This window comes from Clavelina lepadiformis, chromosome 2 (assembly GCF_947623445.1).
Source record: "Clavelina lepadiformis chromosome 2, kaClaLepa1.1, whole genome shotgun sequence".
Taxonomy (NCBI): Eukaryota; Metazoa; Chordata; class Ascidiacea; order Aplousobranchia; family Clavelinidae; genus Clavelina; species Clavelina lepadiformis.
Genome location: NC_135241.1, coordinates 17408094 through 17423435, shown reverse-complemented (window position 1 = coordinate 17423435; position 15342 = coordinate 17408094). Strand labels below are relative to the sequence as shown.

Genomic DNA, 15342 nt, shown 5'->3' with positions numbered 1-15342 from the left:
TCATCGTACTGTGATTCTGCAACTTAGGTGAACGAATGCCAGTGAAATAGCCACTTCGTAAATAAAAAAAGAGAAGCTATATACTTTTTTATTTTCAACGTGACCCATTAGGAACAGTGGATATTGTTTTAGGCTACCGTAATGTACCAATGCGAACCCTCAATTTTTTATCCAGCTGTGAGAGTGTTCTTACTGTAATCTTTTGGAGCGGTTAGGCCTATACGCAATTTTTTTCAAATAAAGCTAGGCCTAACTTTATAAAATCTGAACATGCATTGAAATGTTAATTATGACAACGCTATTGAAGTGATTATTTCACCGTATGTAGGTCACGCAGCCTCTGGTTTAAGATAAGTGGTTAAGTTAGGAGAAAGGCAATGCAAAAAGTTGATTTTAGCCAGTTAAGGTTTTATTGGAGTTAGATTTACATTAGAAGGTAGATTTAGGTTCAGTTTAGGTTACAGTGTTGTAATATCTAAGTTAGGTTTACAAAAAAACGATGAAAAATTGCTTTAAATGCACGATTTTTTCCGGTGAAATAGTGGCAGCCCAAAACTATGTAAACCTAGACCTGACTTTGCTACTCTACAAAAGACTATGTCAATCAATAACAATATTTCAATCATTGTTAAGCTAAAGATTTTCTGGTAAAAATCATAAAAATTCAGCTTGACAGCCCAATCACTTAAGTTATTATCATTTGAAAATGTTCTGAGCCTATTAGACCAACTTGGGGGCAATTCCACAGCGGGCAGGGACTTGAATCAAGCAGAAAAGAGTTAATGTAGTCTAACTTATACCATATCCATTTTGCTTTTAAGTTTGTGCTGTTTAAACTCAGACCAAAGGCCATTAATAGAACTAAACAGAATCTGTAATTTACGCTGACGATTCGTTTACAAAATGCCAAGAAAAATTTAAAGTACTGACAGTCTGACAGGTTCTCTTGGCCTAAACCTGATCTAAGCACCGGCCTGACCGATAAGGTCGATTGGACCGCTTGGTTCATTTGGACCACATGGTTCGCTTGATTGACTGACAGACATAGGACAATTTAACGATATCGTTTTTAAAATTTCATATTGTATCATTGTCGAGGTTGGTGGTAAGGTCTAAGCAAGATTAACTAACTTTAAAAACGTAATTGTTTAAAAAAGGTTCCAGGTTGATTCAACCCAAGGACGATTTAACTCACGGACGCTTCAAACCGGGGAAGATTTGTAGCGTACACTACCACCTTTGTTGTGTAATTAGTTACGTAACAGTGATCAGTGTCTTGTTTGCGGTATGTGTGTTTTTCGTACTCGCAGATTCTGTAAAAGAAACCGAGTTTCTACCCTCTCTAGCGTCGCCGAATAAAGGACGGTTTCATTGGAGTCACATTTCTGTATCGCACCAGTTTGGTTTTGTAGCCGCCTGTGAAGCTGGGATGAGCACGCCCCTTCAAGAGTCAGAATTATCACCATACCGTCATTCTTCCAGAATCCTAACAAGATGGTAAATCTCAAAACAACAAAAAAGCAACACGAAGCAAAGCAACATTTATTCAAACAACTGGTAAAGCATGAACTATAAGCTAAACACCGTAAATTGTAAGGAATAAAATGTTAAACATATCAAAAAACTGTAAACTGTTGCAGTTAAAACAACCTTTAATTACTGCATAATTAACAGTTACTAGATCGATTCGCTATCTGCGCGACGGAATATCATCATGTTTTATATTGTAGATTCAATTGAAACTTTGAGCGAGTCTGCTAAAAAATCGAGCCCAGTGTCTCCGGCTTTTTTGTTCACCCATATTAAAAAAAATTTCTTTACCTTTACGATGGTACCTTTAAAACCTAGCCTCACCCATACGAAAATGTCTAAATTTATAATTAGGCCTATTTACATAGCACAGTAAAATTTTTGAATGACTCCGCTCAATGTTTCTTACTGTACATGTTGGTGTTATTTTATACACGTAATGACATTCTGCGGTCATCGTTATATCTGCATCTGGCTTTTAACCTTTACAACGAGCAATTTTTATTGGGACTATATTATTGGCTGCCATAAGTGAATATATTAAGCAATGCTAATTGAATGCGGTGATTGCTAATAAAATAAAAATGCTAGCTTTCAATTGTACTCAAATTCTAACTTATTAGCGAATTTAACGGCATCATTTTAATTTAAGTTGATAAAGTCGGTCTAATTATAAAAAATGTTCCACAAAAGACCAACTATACAAACCTTATCCATACATATCGCTATAGCCTAGATCTCAGTAGCCTACACCATCAAATCGTACCGTACAATGACCAGCCACAGTCGTTTGGTTGGATAACTCATTCGACATACGATTAGCCTTACAACGATTACTTTAAATGATGGAATTATTACCGTTACCTCATACAAATGGCTAATCCGTGCGTTCCTCTTTCCCTTTTCTGTGGGCTAATCCTTGACGAATCGGGTGTTCTAAAATGTGTATATTGTATAGCAAATATATATCCAGGTATGATATGCCAACAGTGGAAGGTCCTTGAAATAACCTAACGACCAAAAGAGAATTGTTTCGTTGGCATGGTGGGAAAGTTCTCAAAAAAAACTTAGCGTCTCGCTTGCCTCTGTCACTTTAAAGAGGCACTACAAACGCAAAGTCTACACAGCTTAACAGTGTAGCCTATATACACGAGCATTGTTAAATATATACCGAGGTGTGAGTCGGTCGCGTCTCTTTAGATATTATCAAGTGACAAGCGAACCCAATCGCTACGTAATTATCAACTTTTGTATATAGGCTATCTTGCGACATTTTCGCAAGGCGTTGAAAGTCCGTGAATGAAATTCAGTTTTAGTAAGAGTAACGGTAATTAAAATCTGTATTGTTTATGAACACGTTTGGCAAAGAATATTATGATGTAATAATTTTGAGCCAAAGAATAAAATCTAGCAGGTACACCTTCATCATTCATTATATACTCCCCTATTGAAAAAATACCAATAACTTACAATTTTGTAAAGGAAACGATTTAACTTAATAATAGATAGATAATGTAGTATGACACTTAGAATCCTTTTCGACGTCTGTCTAACTTAACACATACACTATGAATGTTAATATAACATACATTGTTTATCCAAAATTGCAGGTTTTTATTACCAAACGCTCATTCAGTTGAGTGTCCGTTCTTTTATCACACGCCAGTTACACGCGGTTGCTCTTGGAAAATTGGACGAGATGAATGTCGTTATCAGGCTGTGTTAAGGTTGGGGATTTTTGATAGTTTTGAATGTTCGGGAATGGACTTTATTAAGCTAATTTGTTAAAATGGTTCTTGCATTCAAGCCAAAGTGACCAACCCCGATGTTAAAATGCAGTCAACACTGGATCACGCTTATCTAGTCCATTAATTTTCTGTTATACCGGTATACCGTACCGACACAGATAGATTAACGAATTATCTTTTAAAAAATCCTGAAATATACGAAACAATTTTCTCGTATAGTTCTAGCTGACTTATTTTGCTAGTGGTGGTTTTGAATAGCCTGTCTGATGCAAAAGTCATTGGTATATAAAGCAATTAGACTTATAGGCCACAATGGAACGTGTGACACCTGCTCGCACGAGATTTGTCAAAGTGACTGCCGAACTTTTTATCTTCACGTAAATTTATAATAAACAGAGAAAACGAGTTGTTTGAAAGCCATTTTATAATAAATAACCAAAGAATTGGGGTTTACACCACACCACCATAGACCCTTTTCGAGTTGCTGTCTGGGCGGCAAGATTTTTTCGATCACCTATACTTAACAATGGAAATGTTGACCCACTTAAAATTACAAACGTTTTGGCCATTGGTTTGTAAAAATTTAATTCAGATAAGTTGCATATGAATTCCTATATGTGATAAACAAAAAATCTGAAAATATGTTGACTAGTTGTTATTTTGCAATAACTTATCAATTTATCAGTGGCAATCCTACACACTGGATTGTTCAATAAGAAGTCACATTATGTGGTCAGCAGCATAGGGTAGGCTAGCCAATATGCAAAAATACCCAGTAAGCGAAATTTTGCCATATTTCTAAATGAAATTTCGTATGCAACATTTTAAAGCCCTTATATGTTAACAGTCCAATTTTCAAGTTTCTACCTACAAATTATCCTTTTTTTCCATCAAGACAAACACACCGTACTCAAAAAAAGCTAAATTTCGTACTAAGGCAAGAAATTGGTTCCTGTCCTGTTGCTCGGATTGCACGTCGATGTTGAACATTGATTGACGGTTGTGGATTTGGATGTTCTTTTATCTAAAGTTTCCGATGTTCTTTAGCAGTAAATAAAATGATTCGCTACTTATGATTTCTTCGATGTCTTGAATTTGGCTCGTTTTCTTTTAACCTGGTCTTAATATTTTGTTATGTGCGGAATACGGTATAGACCCATATAGACCAGCGGTTCCCAAACTGGGGTCGTAAAGCAGTTTCAGAGGATCCGCAATGAGAATTAGTCTTTAAAGCTTTGAAGCAGTTTTAGAGGGAGGATATAGTACACGACATGAGACTTGCGCTATTCAAAACCAAACCAAACATTGATGAGTTAATTGCAGCAAAACAAGTGCACCCATCCTATTAAACGCTTATCGTATTTGATAGTTTTTGCTTTTTCTTTCATTTGTGTGGTTTTTGCAATTTTCCTATACCATTCTTTGATTTTTATAAAGCCACGAAATTTCAAAATAATTTCAAAGGGTCCGCCAGGCAAAATTTTTAGAAAAGTTTGGGAACCGCTGATATAGACCATAATACATATATGTCAAATATATGTATTATGGCTAGAAAAAATATTTATCATATATTGCTTGAGTATGCTCTAACAAGAATAGCACCTTACTTTTCGTTCCTTACAGTCAATGGCAAAAATTATACGATACGATTAAAAGGCGCCTTTGCTTAGAATCAGTATACAATACTTACTATTTGAGACATACATAACTTACTATACGTATGTTTATTTCTGAAAAATGCCTTTTTTATGACAAAAGTTTGGCAGGGCTTCAGGCTTAATGAATATTTGATGTCTACTTAAGTAAAATTAACCAATCAGAAAACAATAAAACTAGCTTAAATAAGTGTGAAATTCATGTTTTTTGCATTCGCACACTGGTACAAAAAGTGTTGGTGCAACTTTTGCTACCACCTCAAAGATATTGATTAAAAATTACGTTTTTAAAGTATAATATGGAGAATAAAATTTTGCTTCTAATGATATAAAAACCATGGCTGTGTGATCAGTAGAAGCTGTTTTATTCACGTTTTACTTCGCGTTATATGAAGTTTTTCGCCAATTGGCTAGCCTATCCTAGTATGAGTAAGAGTTTGCGTATGGTGCATTTAAATGTTATAATTTGGTTTGTATTTACTTCTAGTTGATTATTTTAAACTTTGCTTTAACTTAACTTAACTTAAAGAATTATTTTGAATTAAAACCATCAGTATCAATGTTCAACGACCAGGACAAAAATTTACATTTCTCGTAAAATAAAATATTTTTTCTTGTCTTCGTGAAAATAACGGGTTCTTTTGTAGTTGCTATCTTCAATGATTCTCAGGGAAGGGCAGCGCTAGAAATAATTCTGTGATTGGAGCATAAGTATTATCTTATAATTAACGATGGAACTAATTTCTCGAAGGTTTTTAGCTTGTTTTTTTTACTGCCGATGAATCCTTGAAGCTTAAGGAAACTTTCAAAATTTAATGTATGTATTCTGTGCATTTCTTATTTGACCAGTCTATAATGAGGTTAGCATCATACATGTTGCTCCTCACAGTTAATGGGGAAAAATAAACGATGCGGTACGAAAAATAGTACATTTGAAACATAACCATTGCAAATTGTATACAACGCGGTAACCTACGGCAGAAAACAAAAAACATCGTTTGCAGAGTGCACGATGTTTACTGATGTCACATTTAGAAGAATATTAAACAAAAATTTTTTTTAATTTCTCACAGCAATATAAATCCAAGTTTAAGTTTTTTTTGTAAGTTTAATTTTAGCTGTTACAGAATAGAATTAATCTATTTAACTTTAACGTTTTAAACATGACCTAAATAGGAAAATACAATCGAACAATCAAAGTATTTTGTTAAATAAAATACGTTGTACAAATTAAAATACATCGTATTTCAATATACAATCTTGCCCAATAAGTTTTAGGGATAAGCAAAAGAAAATCTCTGCATGATAACAAACAATGAAGGCAATATCAATATTATTGTCTGAACACGTCGATGATTTTTGTCTCTCTGTTGTACCAAACTTGTGCAAGTAATACAATGAATGCATAGTGTATTAGCAGAACAAAAGTTTAAAAACATGTTTGGCTCGTTTTCATTTATAGCAGTGGTTCTTAACCTTTATCATCCGTTTTCCCATTTACGCCAACTACCAAACCCAAATTTTCCCTGTTTGGTTGTAACAATTTTTTGGCTAAAGCTTATGTAATCTTCTCTTCTAAACATAACAGAATGTAACTAATCGAACACCTCAATTTAACAAATCTGTTGTAATGAAGTCATTATTACATATCTGCTGCGTACCACAAATACAAGATAACACAGAGCTTAATAATATATAATCGAATTTTGTTAACATCAATTCTGCAAAATGCATATTAAACAATAATCTGTGGTGTATAATATGTGTTTATGTAATACAAAACTTCTTTCATGAGTGATTTTTGTGTATAAAAAGATACATTATAAGTGTTAATTATTTCCCACCTGAACTTGCAAAACTGCTGATCTAGAGCAGTGGTTCACAAACTGTGGTCCGCGAGACAATTTTCTGGGACCGCGAAGCACCTTCCAAAAAAAGGCACTACTTGCTATCAAGCCAAAAGCTCGAAACCGGTTGAATGTGATTCACGATATTAGGGTTTCGTTGTCTAAAACGGAACCAAACGTAGCCGAACTGGTTGCACAGAAGCAGGTACACCCGTCACAATGATACCATAATAACCAACGTGTTGTTTTGTGTTGATTGTTTAAGGGACCATGAGGCGTTTAAAAAATTGCTAGGAGACCGTTGCATACTTTCTTTTAAAAAAGTTTGAGAACCACTGATCTAGAGGGTTTTAAGGTGCCCAAGACAAAAAAACAATGTGCTATGGCACCCTGGCATATTTTTGTTTTTAAAATATTTATTGGTCATTTGGTAATTGTTGTTTAACCGTGTTAATATGCCAAAGAAAAGGCATTCACTGAAAATGACAAAATAGTTTGTAGCTTTTTACAGAGTGCTTTGCATAGTTGGCAAAGTGGCTATAGGTTTTGTGGACATCTGACAATATTAGCTGTTATCTGCAATTTAATACCATCACTAATTTGATGCAAGTTTTAAACGTACTAGGCTTAATCACTTTTTTCTTTCCATTATTGCATGTTATTTGATGTCATAAATCTACATTAGAAAAAATCTATGGTTTAACTTCCAAGGAATTAATTAATAAGTAAAACAGAAATTTTTTTTTGGTAAAACACAGACGTTCTTTGTCGCATTGATAAGAGTTGAGCAAAACTCGAAATGTCTGCAAAAAGGATTTCTTCTTTTTTTGTAAAGATTATTGTTCGTGGCCTGCAGTTGCTAGAGCTTTGCTTTCAAGTTATGTTAAGTTAATGGTTTTAATATGCCAAAACTCCTTTATAGGCGTACTTGGTGTGAAACATTTTACACGTATTTCGTCAAATCTTTCTTTCAGTCACATCTAATTCTGACGTATGACAAGTCTGTTTTCATTTCAAATGTTACGCAAAAATTTTTGAGCGCTATATGAAATGATGAGGTTGTATCTTTGATCCAAATAATCAAAGCTAGGAATTGTACGGGAAAGGAACGTGCACATTCCTGTTGTTGCACTGTTTCGAACAGGAGATTAATCAAAACAAGCACAAAATCAATGTTATACATTGCCAACATGCCAATAAATAAAGGACATTCCTTTGTTCCTGGTCAATGTTGCTTTATTGCCCAGTTGATAGTGCCAATTGGGATCATCTGTTGTTTTGTCATCTCGACCTTATTACACTGAATCTGATGACAATAATAACTGACAGTTTGCTCTTTTTCATTTTATAATTGTAATTAATATTATCAATGGCGATAAGAGAGGGATAATAGCATTACAATAAAAACAGCTCAACTCCTTCAGGGGTGTGTTGCAACACACCACCACCACTGACTGTATTGATGCGCATAAAAAGGTTTTATTTGTTGTTGTTCACAGTATTGTATATAGAAATTCTGCATGCAAAATAATTGATCTTTGGTTGTGGTACTTGAGAGTTTTATCAAAAACTTATTTTGTATAATATTTATACTGTTTACGGCAATTATTTAAATGAAGAACGACATTTTTTTTAGTAAAAAAGCAACCAGACTAATTACGACCTATTTTTAAATTGCTTTATCAACTCCGGTCAGACATTTTAGCTTTTAAATACTTTTAAATTTTTCAGCTATTGTTAAAAACTAGCTTTGCAACATAAACTGTAGGTTGCAGATAATACATTACCGTTACAATGAATAAAGATAAGTTGAATAAATTGCAACAACAAGTTCGCATTGGTGGAAAGGGTACTGCTCGAAGAAAGCGCAAGGTTGTGTACCGAACAGCTACTACTGATGATAAAAAGCTTCAAGGTGCCCTGAAGAAACTCTCAGTAAACAACATTCCTGGCATTGAAGAAGTAAACATGATCAAGGATGATGGAAGTGTAATCCATTTCAACAATCCTAAAGTACAGGCATCTCCATCAGCCAATACTTTCGCTGTTACTGGCCACGCTGAAAACAAGCAAATCACGGAAATGTTACCGAACATTTTAAATCAATTAGGGACAGAAGATATAAGCAACTTGAAAAAGCTGGCGTCAAGTGCTCCAAGATCAAATCTTACTACTCCCAATATCCAGGAAATTCCAGACAACGTTGAGAATGATGATGATGAGGATGTTCCTGATTTAACCGATAACTTCGATGAACCATCTAAAGCTGAAGTCATGTAAATTTTTGAAAATTCTATGAGGATTTTATTTTGCAGTGCTCATCATAACTTGAAACTCTTATTTGTCCAGATATTACATGTAGTGCATTTACAAACTATGTTAATAAATTAGTTTATGAGGCATCCAGGAATATTAATGCATGTATCGTATTTTTGTGCATGCCATATGTTTGTGAAATAGTTATTTTTAGGGTTTCCTCAAAATCTGCATGAAACAAGGCAATTCCACAACAAGTTGTACAACTTTAATACTTGCAGTTTTCCAGAACTCACAAAAATATTTCACAACTTTTATTTTATCTGTAAATATTATTGAATCAAAGGTAGTGCTTTTGAGAATAGTTCAGTTTCATTTTGAATGAAATGACGTTTTCTCTGTAGCTAATATTCTGGGAAATGTTTTTTGTACTAGCAATTTGGTCTTTACCATGTGTACAGTTCTTGCAGTTATTTGGAAATATTGCCTAAGTGTGTCATTGTGTGGTAGAAGTATGTAAACAACAAAAATGATGGATTCTAAGAGCATAATAGTGTAAACGACAAGAGTGGTGGGCTTTTATAACAGGATGTTTGTTGTATTTCTCAGTTTTCCGATGATATTTCAGTGGAGCTGCTCGTTTAAGATCGCTTTGTCCTTGAGGTTGCTTTTTGCTTAGTATATTTTTGATGACAATATTTGCTTTGAGTCTTTTTTGTCAAATATCGATAATGAATGCGTAGTTAAACGTAATATTTGGGTTGCTCTTTGAATGACTTCCATTGAGTAATGTAATTTTATAAATATCATCTTATCGTTGAGCAGGTATCTCAATTTGTTTTAGGGAACTACCTTACTTATTTAACAATGTCTAAATTTTATGCTGCTGAATCTAGCAGTGATACTGATGAAACTTCTTCTGATGACGATGTGCCAGTAACTTCCACACGCTCAAAGGCAATCTCACAAAAGCGATTTCTGCTCAGTGAAGATGAAGAAGAAACTACTCATGTTGTGCTCAGTGCTAAGGAAAAATGCTGGGAGGGCTTAAAAGACATCATTAAGTTAATGCAGAATGTAAAGAAGATTCGGGATATGTCTAAACTACTGGATGAGTTTGAGAACATCACCAAGTTTTATAATAAATCAAAAGCTGTTATCCTGAAAGAGGGCATTCCACGTTTTTACATCAAGATACTTGTTGAAACTGAAGATTATGTGAATGAACTATGGCAAGATAAAGAGGCGCGAAAGAAAATGAGCAAACCCAATTCTAAAGCCCATGGCACTTTGAGGCAAAAGATTCGCAAATACCTGCGTGATTTTGAAAAAGAAGTTACTGATTATCGTGAAAATCCTGACGTAGATGAAAAAGAGCAGGCCGTACCAGAAAGTTTGCCAAGCCCTGACAAATCAGACAAAGCAAAAATGTTTCTAGATAAACCTCTCAAACCAGCAAATATACCAATGGCTGCTAATGATGATGATGATGATGACGACGACGATGATTGGCCATCTGACACCAGTGAGTCCTCCGATGAGTCGGATGAAGGTGGTATTGGTGGTAGACAACTCACTGCTGATTATTTTTTGAAAAAGACCGTCAAGGATGATGCTGATGAAAAGTCCAAGAGAAAAGATCGTGGAAAAGAACCTCGTGACACGAAAAAGAAGAAAGAAGAAGACAATGAGGAATGGGAGCAAGTCAGAGGATTTGGAAAAGCAAAGGTGACCTTATTTGAAAAAGATACGGAAATTACTCATGAGGTTGTGATGAATAAGCTCAATGAAATTACAATTAATCGTGGGAGAAGATCTACTATTCGCAAAGACCAAGTGGAACTTCTTAAACAGTTGAGACAAGTGGCAGAAGATAATAAACTTGGAATTGCGATGACTATTCGTCTCACCTTTGATCTCATTGCTGGACTGTTTGACTACAACTCTAAAATATTGGATTGCATGAAACCTGAACCCTGGAATGACGTACTTGGTTATGTCGAAGAAGTCATTGATTTGCTTCTTGATAACCCAGACATTGTTGTTGCCGAGCATATAGCTGTTGAATCTGAAAATGTCAGTGACAAGGAAGCTGGTTTTCGCATTAGCGGGAGCCCTGTCACGCTGGTAGAAAAACTACACAGCGAATACATCAAAATCCTTCAACATTCTGATGCTCATTCAACTGAGTACGTGAAACATTTACGTGAAGAAGTTAATGTTGTAAATGTTATCAAAAAACTGAAAAAGTATGTGGAATACATTGGATCCTCGCAAAACATATGCAATGCATATATATTGCTCATTGAATATGTCTACTACAAATATGATCACAAGGCTATTGTCAAAGGAAAAGCTGCAGCAAGTGAAGACAAAGGCGATGAAGTTGATGAAGAAGTGGAAGATCCTTCTACAATGATGAAACAATTTTGCCAGTACATCTATGCCAAAGATTCCACTGATCGTATTCGAACCAGGGCTATTCTCCATCACATTTACCACCATTCCTTGCATGATCGGTGGTATGAAGCACGCGACCTTATGTTGATGTCCCATCTTCAAGAAATGATTGATCTTGCTGATATTCCAACTCGTATAATTTACAACAGAACCATGGTTCAACTTGGTTTGTGTGCATTTAGGAGAGGATTGATGAAGGAAGCACATCATGCTCTAGTGGATATACAGTCTACGGGGAGAGCAAAAGAACTTCTTGCTCAAGGTTTACTTTTGCAAAGACAGGGAGAAAGGATCACACCTGAACAAGAGAAAGTGGAAAAGCGTCGTCAAATTCCCTTCCATATGCACATCAATCTAGAGCTATTGGAATGTGTATACTTGGTATCAGCTATGCTGTTGGAAATCCCGTACATTGCAGCACATGAGTTTGATGCAAGAAGGCGGATGATATCCAAACAGTTTCATCATCAGTTACGTGTCAGTGAGAGACAGTCGCTATTAGGACCACCGGAGAATATGAGGGAACATGTAGTTGCTGCAGCTAAGGCACTGAAGATGGGAGACTGTGAAACCTGTTTGAAATTTATTATTAACGATAAAATGAATAACAAAGTTTGGAACCTTTTCTCAAACAGCAATGCTGTTAGATCTATGCTAGAGATGAAGATACGGGAAGAGTCACTCTGTACTTACCTGTTTACATACAGTCAGTTCTATGACAATATCAGTCTGAATTGGCTGTCCTCTATGTTTGGATTAGACAGACCTGCTTGTCACCAAATAGTGAGCAAACTTATCATCAACGAGGAGCTAGCTGCATCGTGGGATGAACCATCCTCAAGTTTAGTTCTTCATCGTACTGAACCTACTCGTCTACAGAATATGGCTATGCAGCTATCGGAAAAAGTTTCAACTTTAGTTGAAATTAATGAAAGAATATTAGAGGCAAAGGTTGGTGGCGGTGGCTTTCAATCATACAGGCAAGACTCCAACTACCAAGGAAATCGTACGAATTTTCAATCAAACCGATCAGGAGGTCAAGGTTATCAGGGTCGGTCTGGCAACTCCAACTACCAGAACAATCGTTCTGGAGCTGGATATCAAAGTGGACGAGGGTATCAAGGAAATCAAAGTGGACGAGGGTATCAAGGAAATCAAAGTGGACGAGGGTATCAAGGAAATCAAAGTGGACGAGGGTATCAAGGAAATCAAAGTGGACGAGGGTTTCATGGAAAACAGAGTGGGCGAGGGTATCAAGGAAATCAAAGTGGACGGGGATTCCAAGGAAATCGAAGTGGTTACCATGGTGGTTACCTTGGTGGATATCATAAGCAAGGCAGATAGATGCAGGACTACCCTTGCATCAAATTAAGCTTGAGCATGCAATCATTGATTGAGTTGTGAAATAATGGGTTATAGAGATTTATAAATTGGTGGCTTTAATGTCTATTTCTAGAAAATGACCAATGTGGTATGTTTTCGTGGTTTCTTATAAAAATGTTAGGTTTTATTAGTATAAGAAGTCTTAAATTATCAATATTTTTTAAATGGAAGTATTTTTAAGGTGACCGGTATTATTATCTCACAGAAACAGAATGACCCACATGTTTGTTTAAGGAATGAAATTTGTATTGTAACATTTCTTCTATGGAAAAATTTCAGTCTCAGAAATTTGTTCCTTTAAATACTATTGTGTTTTCAAGTTGTACTTTCTTTTTCGTGATTTGATAATTTGAATTTATTAAATATGTAAGATGTTGTGCAGTAATTTTGTTGGTTTACTCACAAGCTACCGTAATTTTAGGTTCTTGAACAAAATTAATTTGTTCATATATTATTTGGTTGCAAATATGAGAACAATCTATTTGATTAGGAAAATTATTGCCATAGAAGTCTTTGTTATTATGCCACTGGTTGTGAATTTGGGCATCGAAGATAACAATGTACATAGGAAGTGGAATAAAGCATAATGTGTTGTCAGTTTTGCCATTTTGGAAATAGATACATAAACCATACACTGTATCAAATTTTGGACTTCCATTATTTATCCCATGAGATCATTGTATGGCAAAATGCTTTTAAAGTGATTTGGTTGTTATGAAGCACTTGTGAAACACCAATTGATTACAATTCCATAATTAACAACAGTAGCCTCCCAAACGATAGGATACCAATACCTGTTCCTAAACTGTGGACTAAATACATCTTGTGGAAGACTAAAACGTAAATGTTTATACCAAATCATGCTTAGTGAAATCGCAGAAAATGGACATTATAGCTGGTATGGTATGCGCTGTTACATGTTTATTATAAACATATCCAGCCTGGTTTTTTGAAACTATTTATGCGATTACACATATGACATATCAATCTGCCAAATAATTTTAGAAAATCGTTTAAAATTGATGCATTGCAAGAAACAAAATAGCTATTTCTCAATTATGTCGATTTAAACTATTGAGTTAACCTTTACAGTATCGTAGAACGCAAATATGCTCACATGCAACCAACAAATGAAAAAACGTGGCAAGGAGTTAATACCAGGGAAGGAGTCGGACTCGGAATGGAAGATGGTTTCGCTCCGGTTTAGGCGTTATAAAATTTTAATTATCCGGTTCAGGTTTAGCCTACATTGGGTGCACACATTCATTCCGCTCTTGGTTTAGGTTCAGCAAGCTAATCATTTTTTAAATTTCTTTAGCTACCCTGTCCAAGTAGCAATTCGTTAGCTCAAGGAATTTTATCATGAGTAGATAGTAAGTAAGGTTTTCCACGTTTTCAAATAAGCAAAAGAAACACGTTTACTAATGGATGAAATTATTGTACTGAAAAAGTGGTTGCAACTACGAAAGGCTCGATTCGTTCGTTCGGTTTTTTTTTCGCGTAGTGTTTAATCGTTTAGGTTCAGACAAATTTATTATATTGGTTTCTGGTTCGGTTTTCATAAAACTCAAACCGGTTAAAAGGTTCATTTCCGGTTCGACACCCTGGTTGATACGTACAGGATTTTAATTTAGTGCTACTATAGAATTTTTTTATAGAGGATTTGTCCTTTTTCATAACGATTTGGTTGACCTCAGAGGACACTTTAAAATGTCCTTTTTTGGGGATATCGTTTTCATACAGGTATTTTTTTAGTAATACAAATTGTCAGCATTTGGCATCAGAGTTACAATTACACAAAATAAAAATGCTTCAATTACATGAAAAATGTAATTAATTACATTCAGCTCAATTACAATTGATCCAACTCTGCGGAAGATTCTGGCTAAATAGTGTAGATGCTTGCTGTGTTTTTTAGATATATTTTGGGTTACGGCTTTGTTATGTCGAACTAGACTAGTTTATCAATCTCTATGGGCGCCAAAGCAATGAGCAAGCAAGCAAAACAGTGAATATTGTCCAAGCAAGTGGCATGAGCATGATAGTAAACGAAGAACTAAATGAATGTAACAAAGGCTATGACGATGTTTACTTGATGCAGTAATTTTGAATTACCACTGTTGTGGTTAGGACAAAAGCAAGTGTATAGAACTATAGACTAAAAGGTGAATATTTTGCCGTTTTGGATTTTTGACAATCGCAACTCGCCAACTAGTTTTGAGAAAACCGAACTAGGCCTAATTGTCATCTGCACGTGGTTTTATAGTTTTTTTCTCGCAGTAAAGGCGGTCCCCTGGAAGTTAAACAGTACCTATATTTAATCAGATGTTTATTTTGTTGTTGCGGAAATACCAAAACAAAGTTTACCAAAACTTATAAGCTACCAACTTTTGGAATGCAGCCGACAAAGAACAACAACTATGTTCAGTGAAAACGTAACCTGCTGACAATGATTTTAAACCT

The 15342-nt window shown here is 35.2% G+C and overlaps 2 protein-coding genes across 2 annotated transcripts; both read left to right on the top strand.

Annotated features, from left to right (window-relative positions):
• The first annotated feature begins 8493 nt into the window (after window positions 1-8493).
• LOC143445295 (transcription factor BTF3 homolog 4-like) lies at window positions 8494-9861 on the top strand. The gene has a single exon (XM_076944302.1). It carries the CDS (start codon window positions 8575-8577, stop codon window positions 9058-9060), a length of 486 nt encoding a protein of 161 aa, XP_076800417.1. The 5' UTR covers window positions 8494-8574; the 3' UTR covers window positions 9061-9861.
• Window positions 9862-9903: 42 nt separating this feature from the next.
• On the top strand, window positions 9904-13476 carry LOC143445294 (eukaryotic translation initiation factor 3 subunit C-like). Its single transcript, XM_076944301.1, has one exon. It carries the CDS (start codon window positions 9904-9906, stop codon window positions 12838-12840), a length of 2937 nt encoding a protein of 978 aa, XP_076800416.1. The 3' UTR covers window positions 12841-13476.
• The last annotated feature ends 1866 nt before the right edge of the window (window positions 13477-15342 follow it).

Excerpts from the sequence above, each read along its gene's own strand:
- LOC143445295 (XM_076944302.1), top strand. The coding sequence starts at position 8,575 with ATGAATAAAGATAAGTTGAATAAATTGCAACAACAAGTTCGCATTGGT.
- LOC143445294 (XM_076944301.1), top strand. The coding sequence starts at position 9,904 with ATGTCTAAATTTTATGCTGCTGAATCTAGCAGTGATACTGATGAAACT.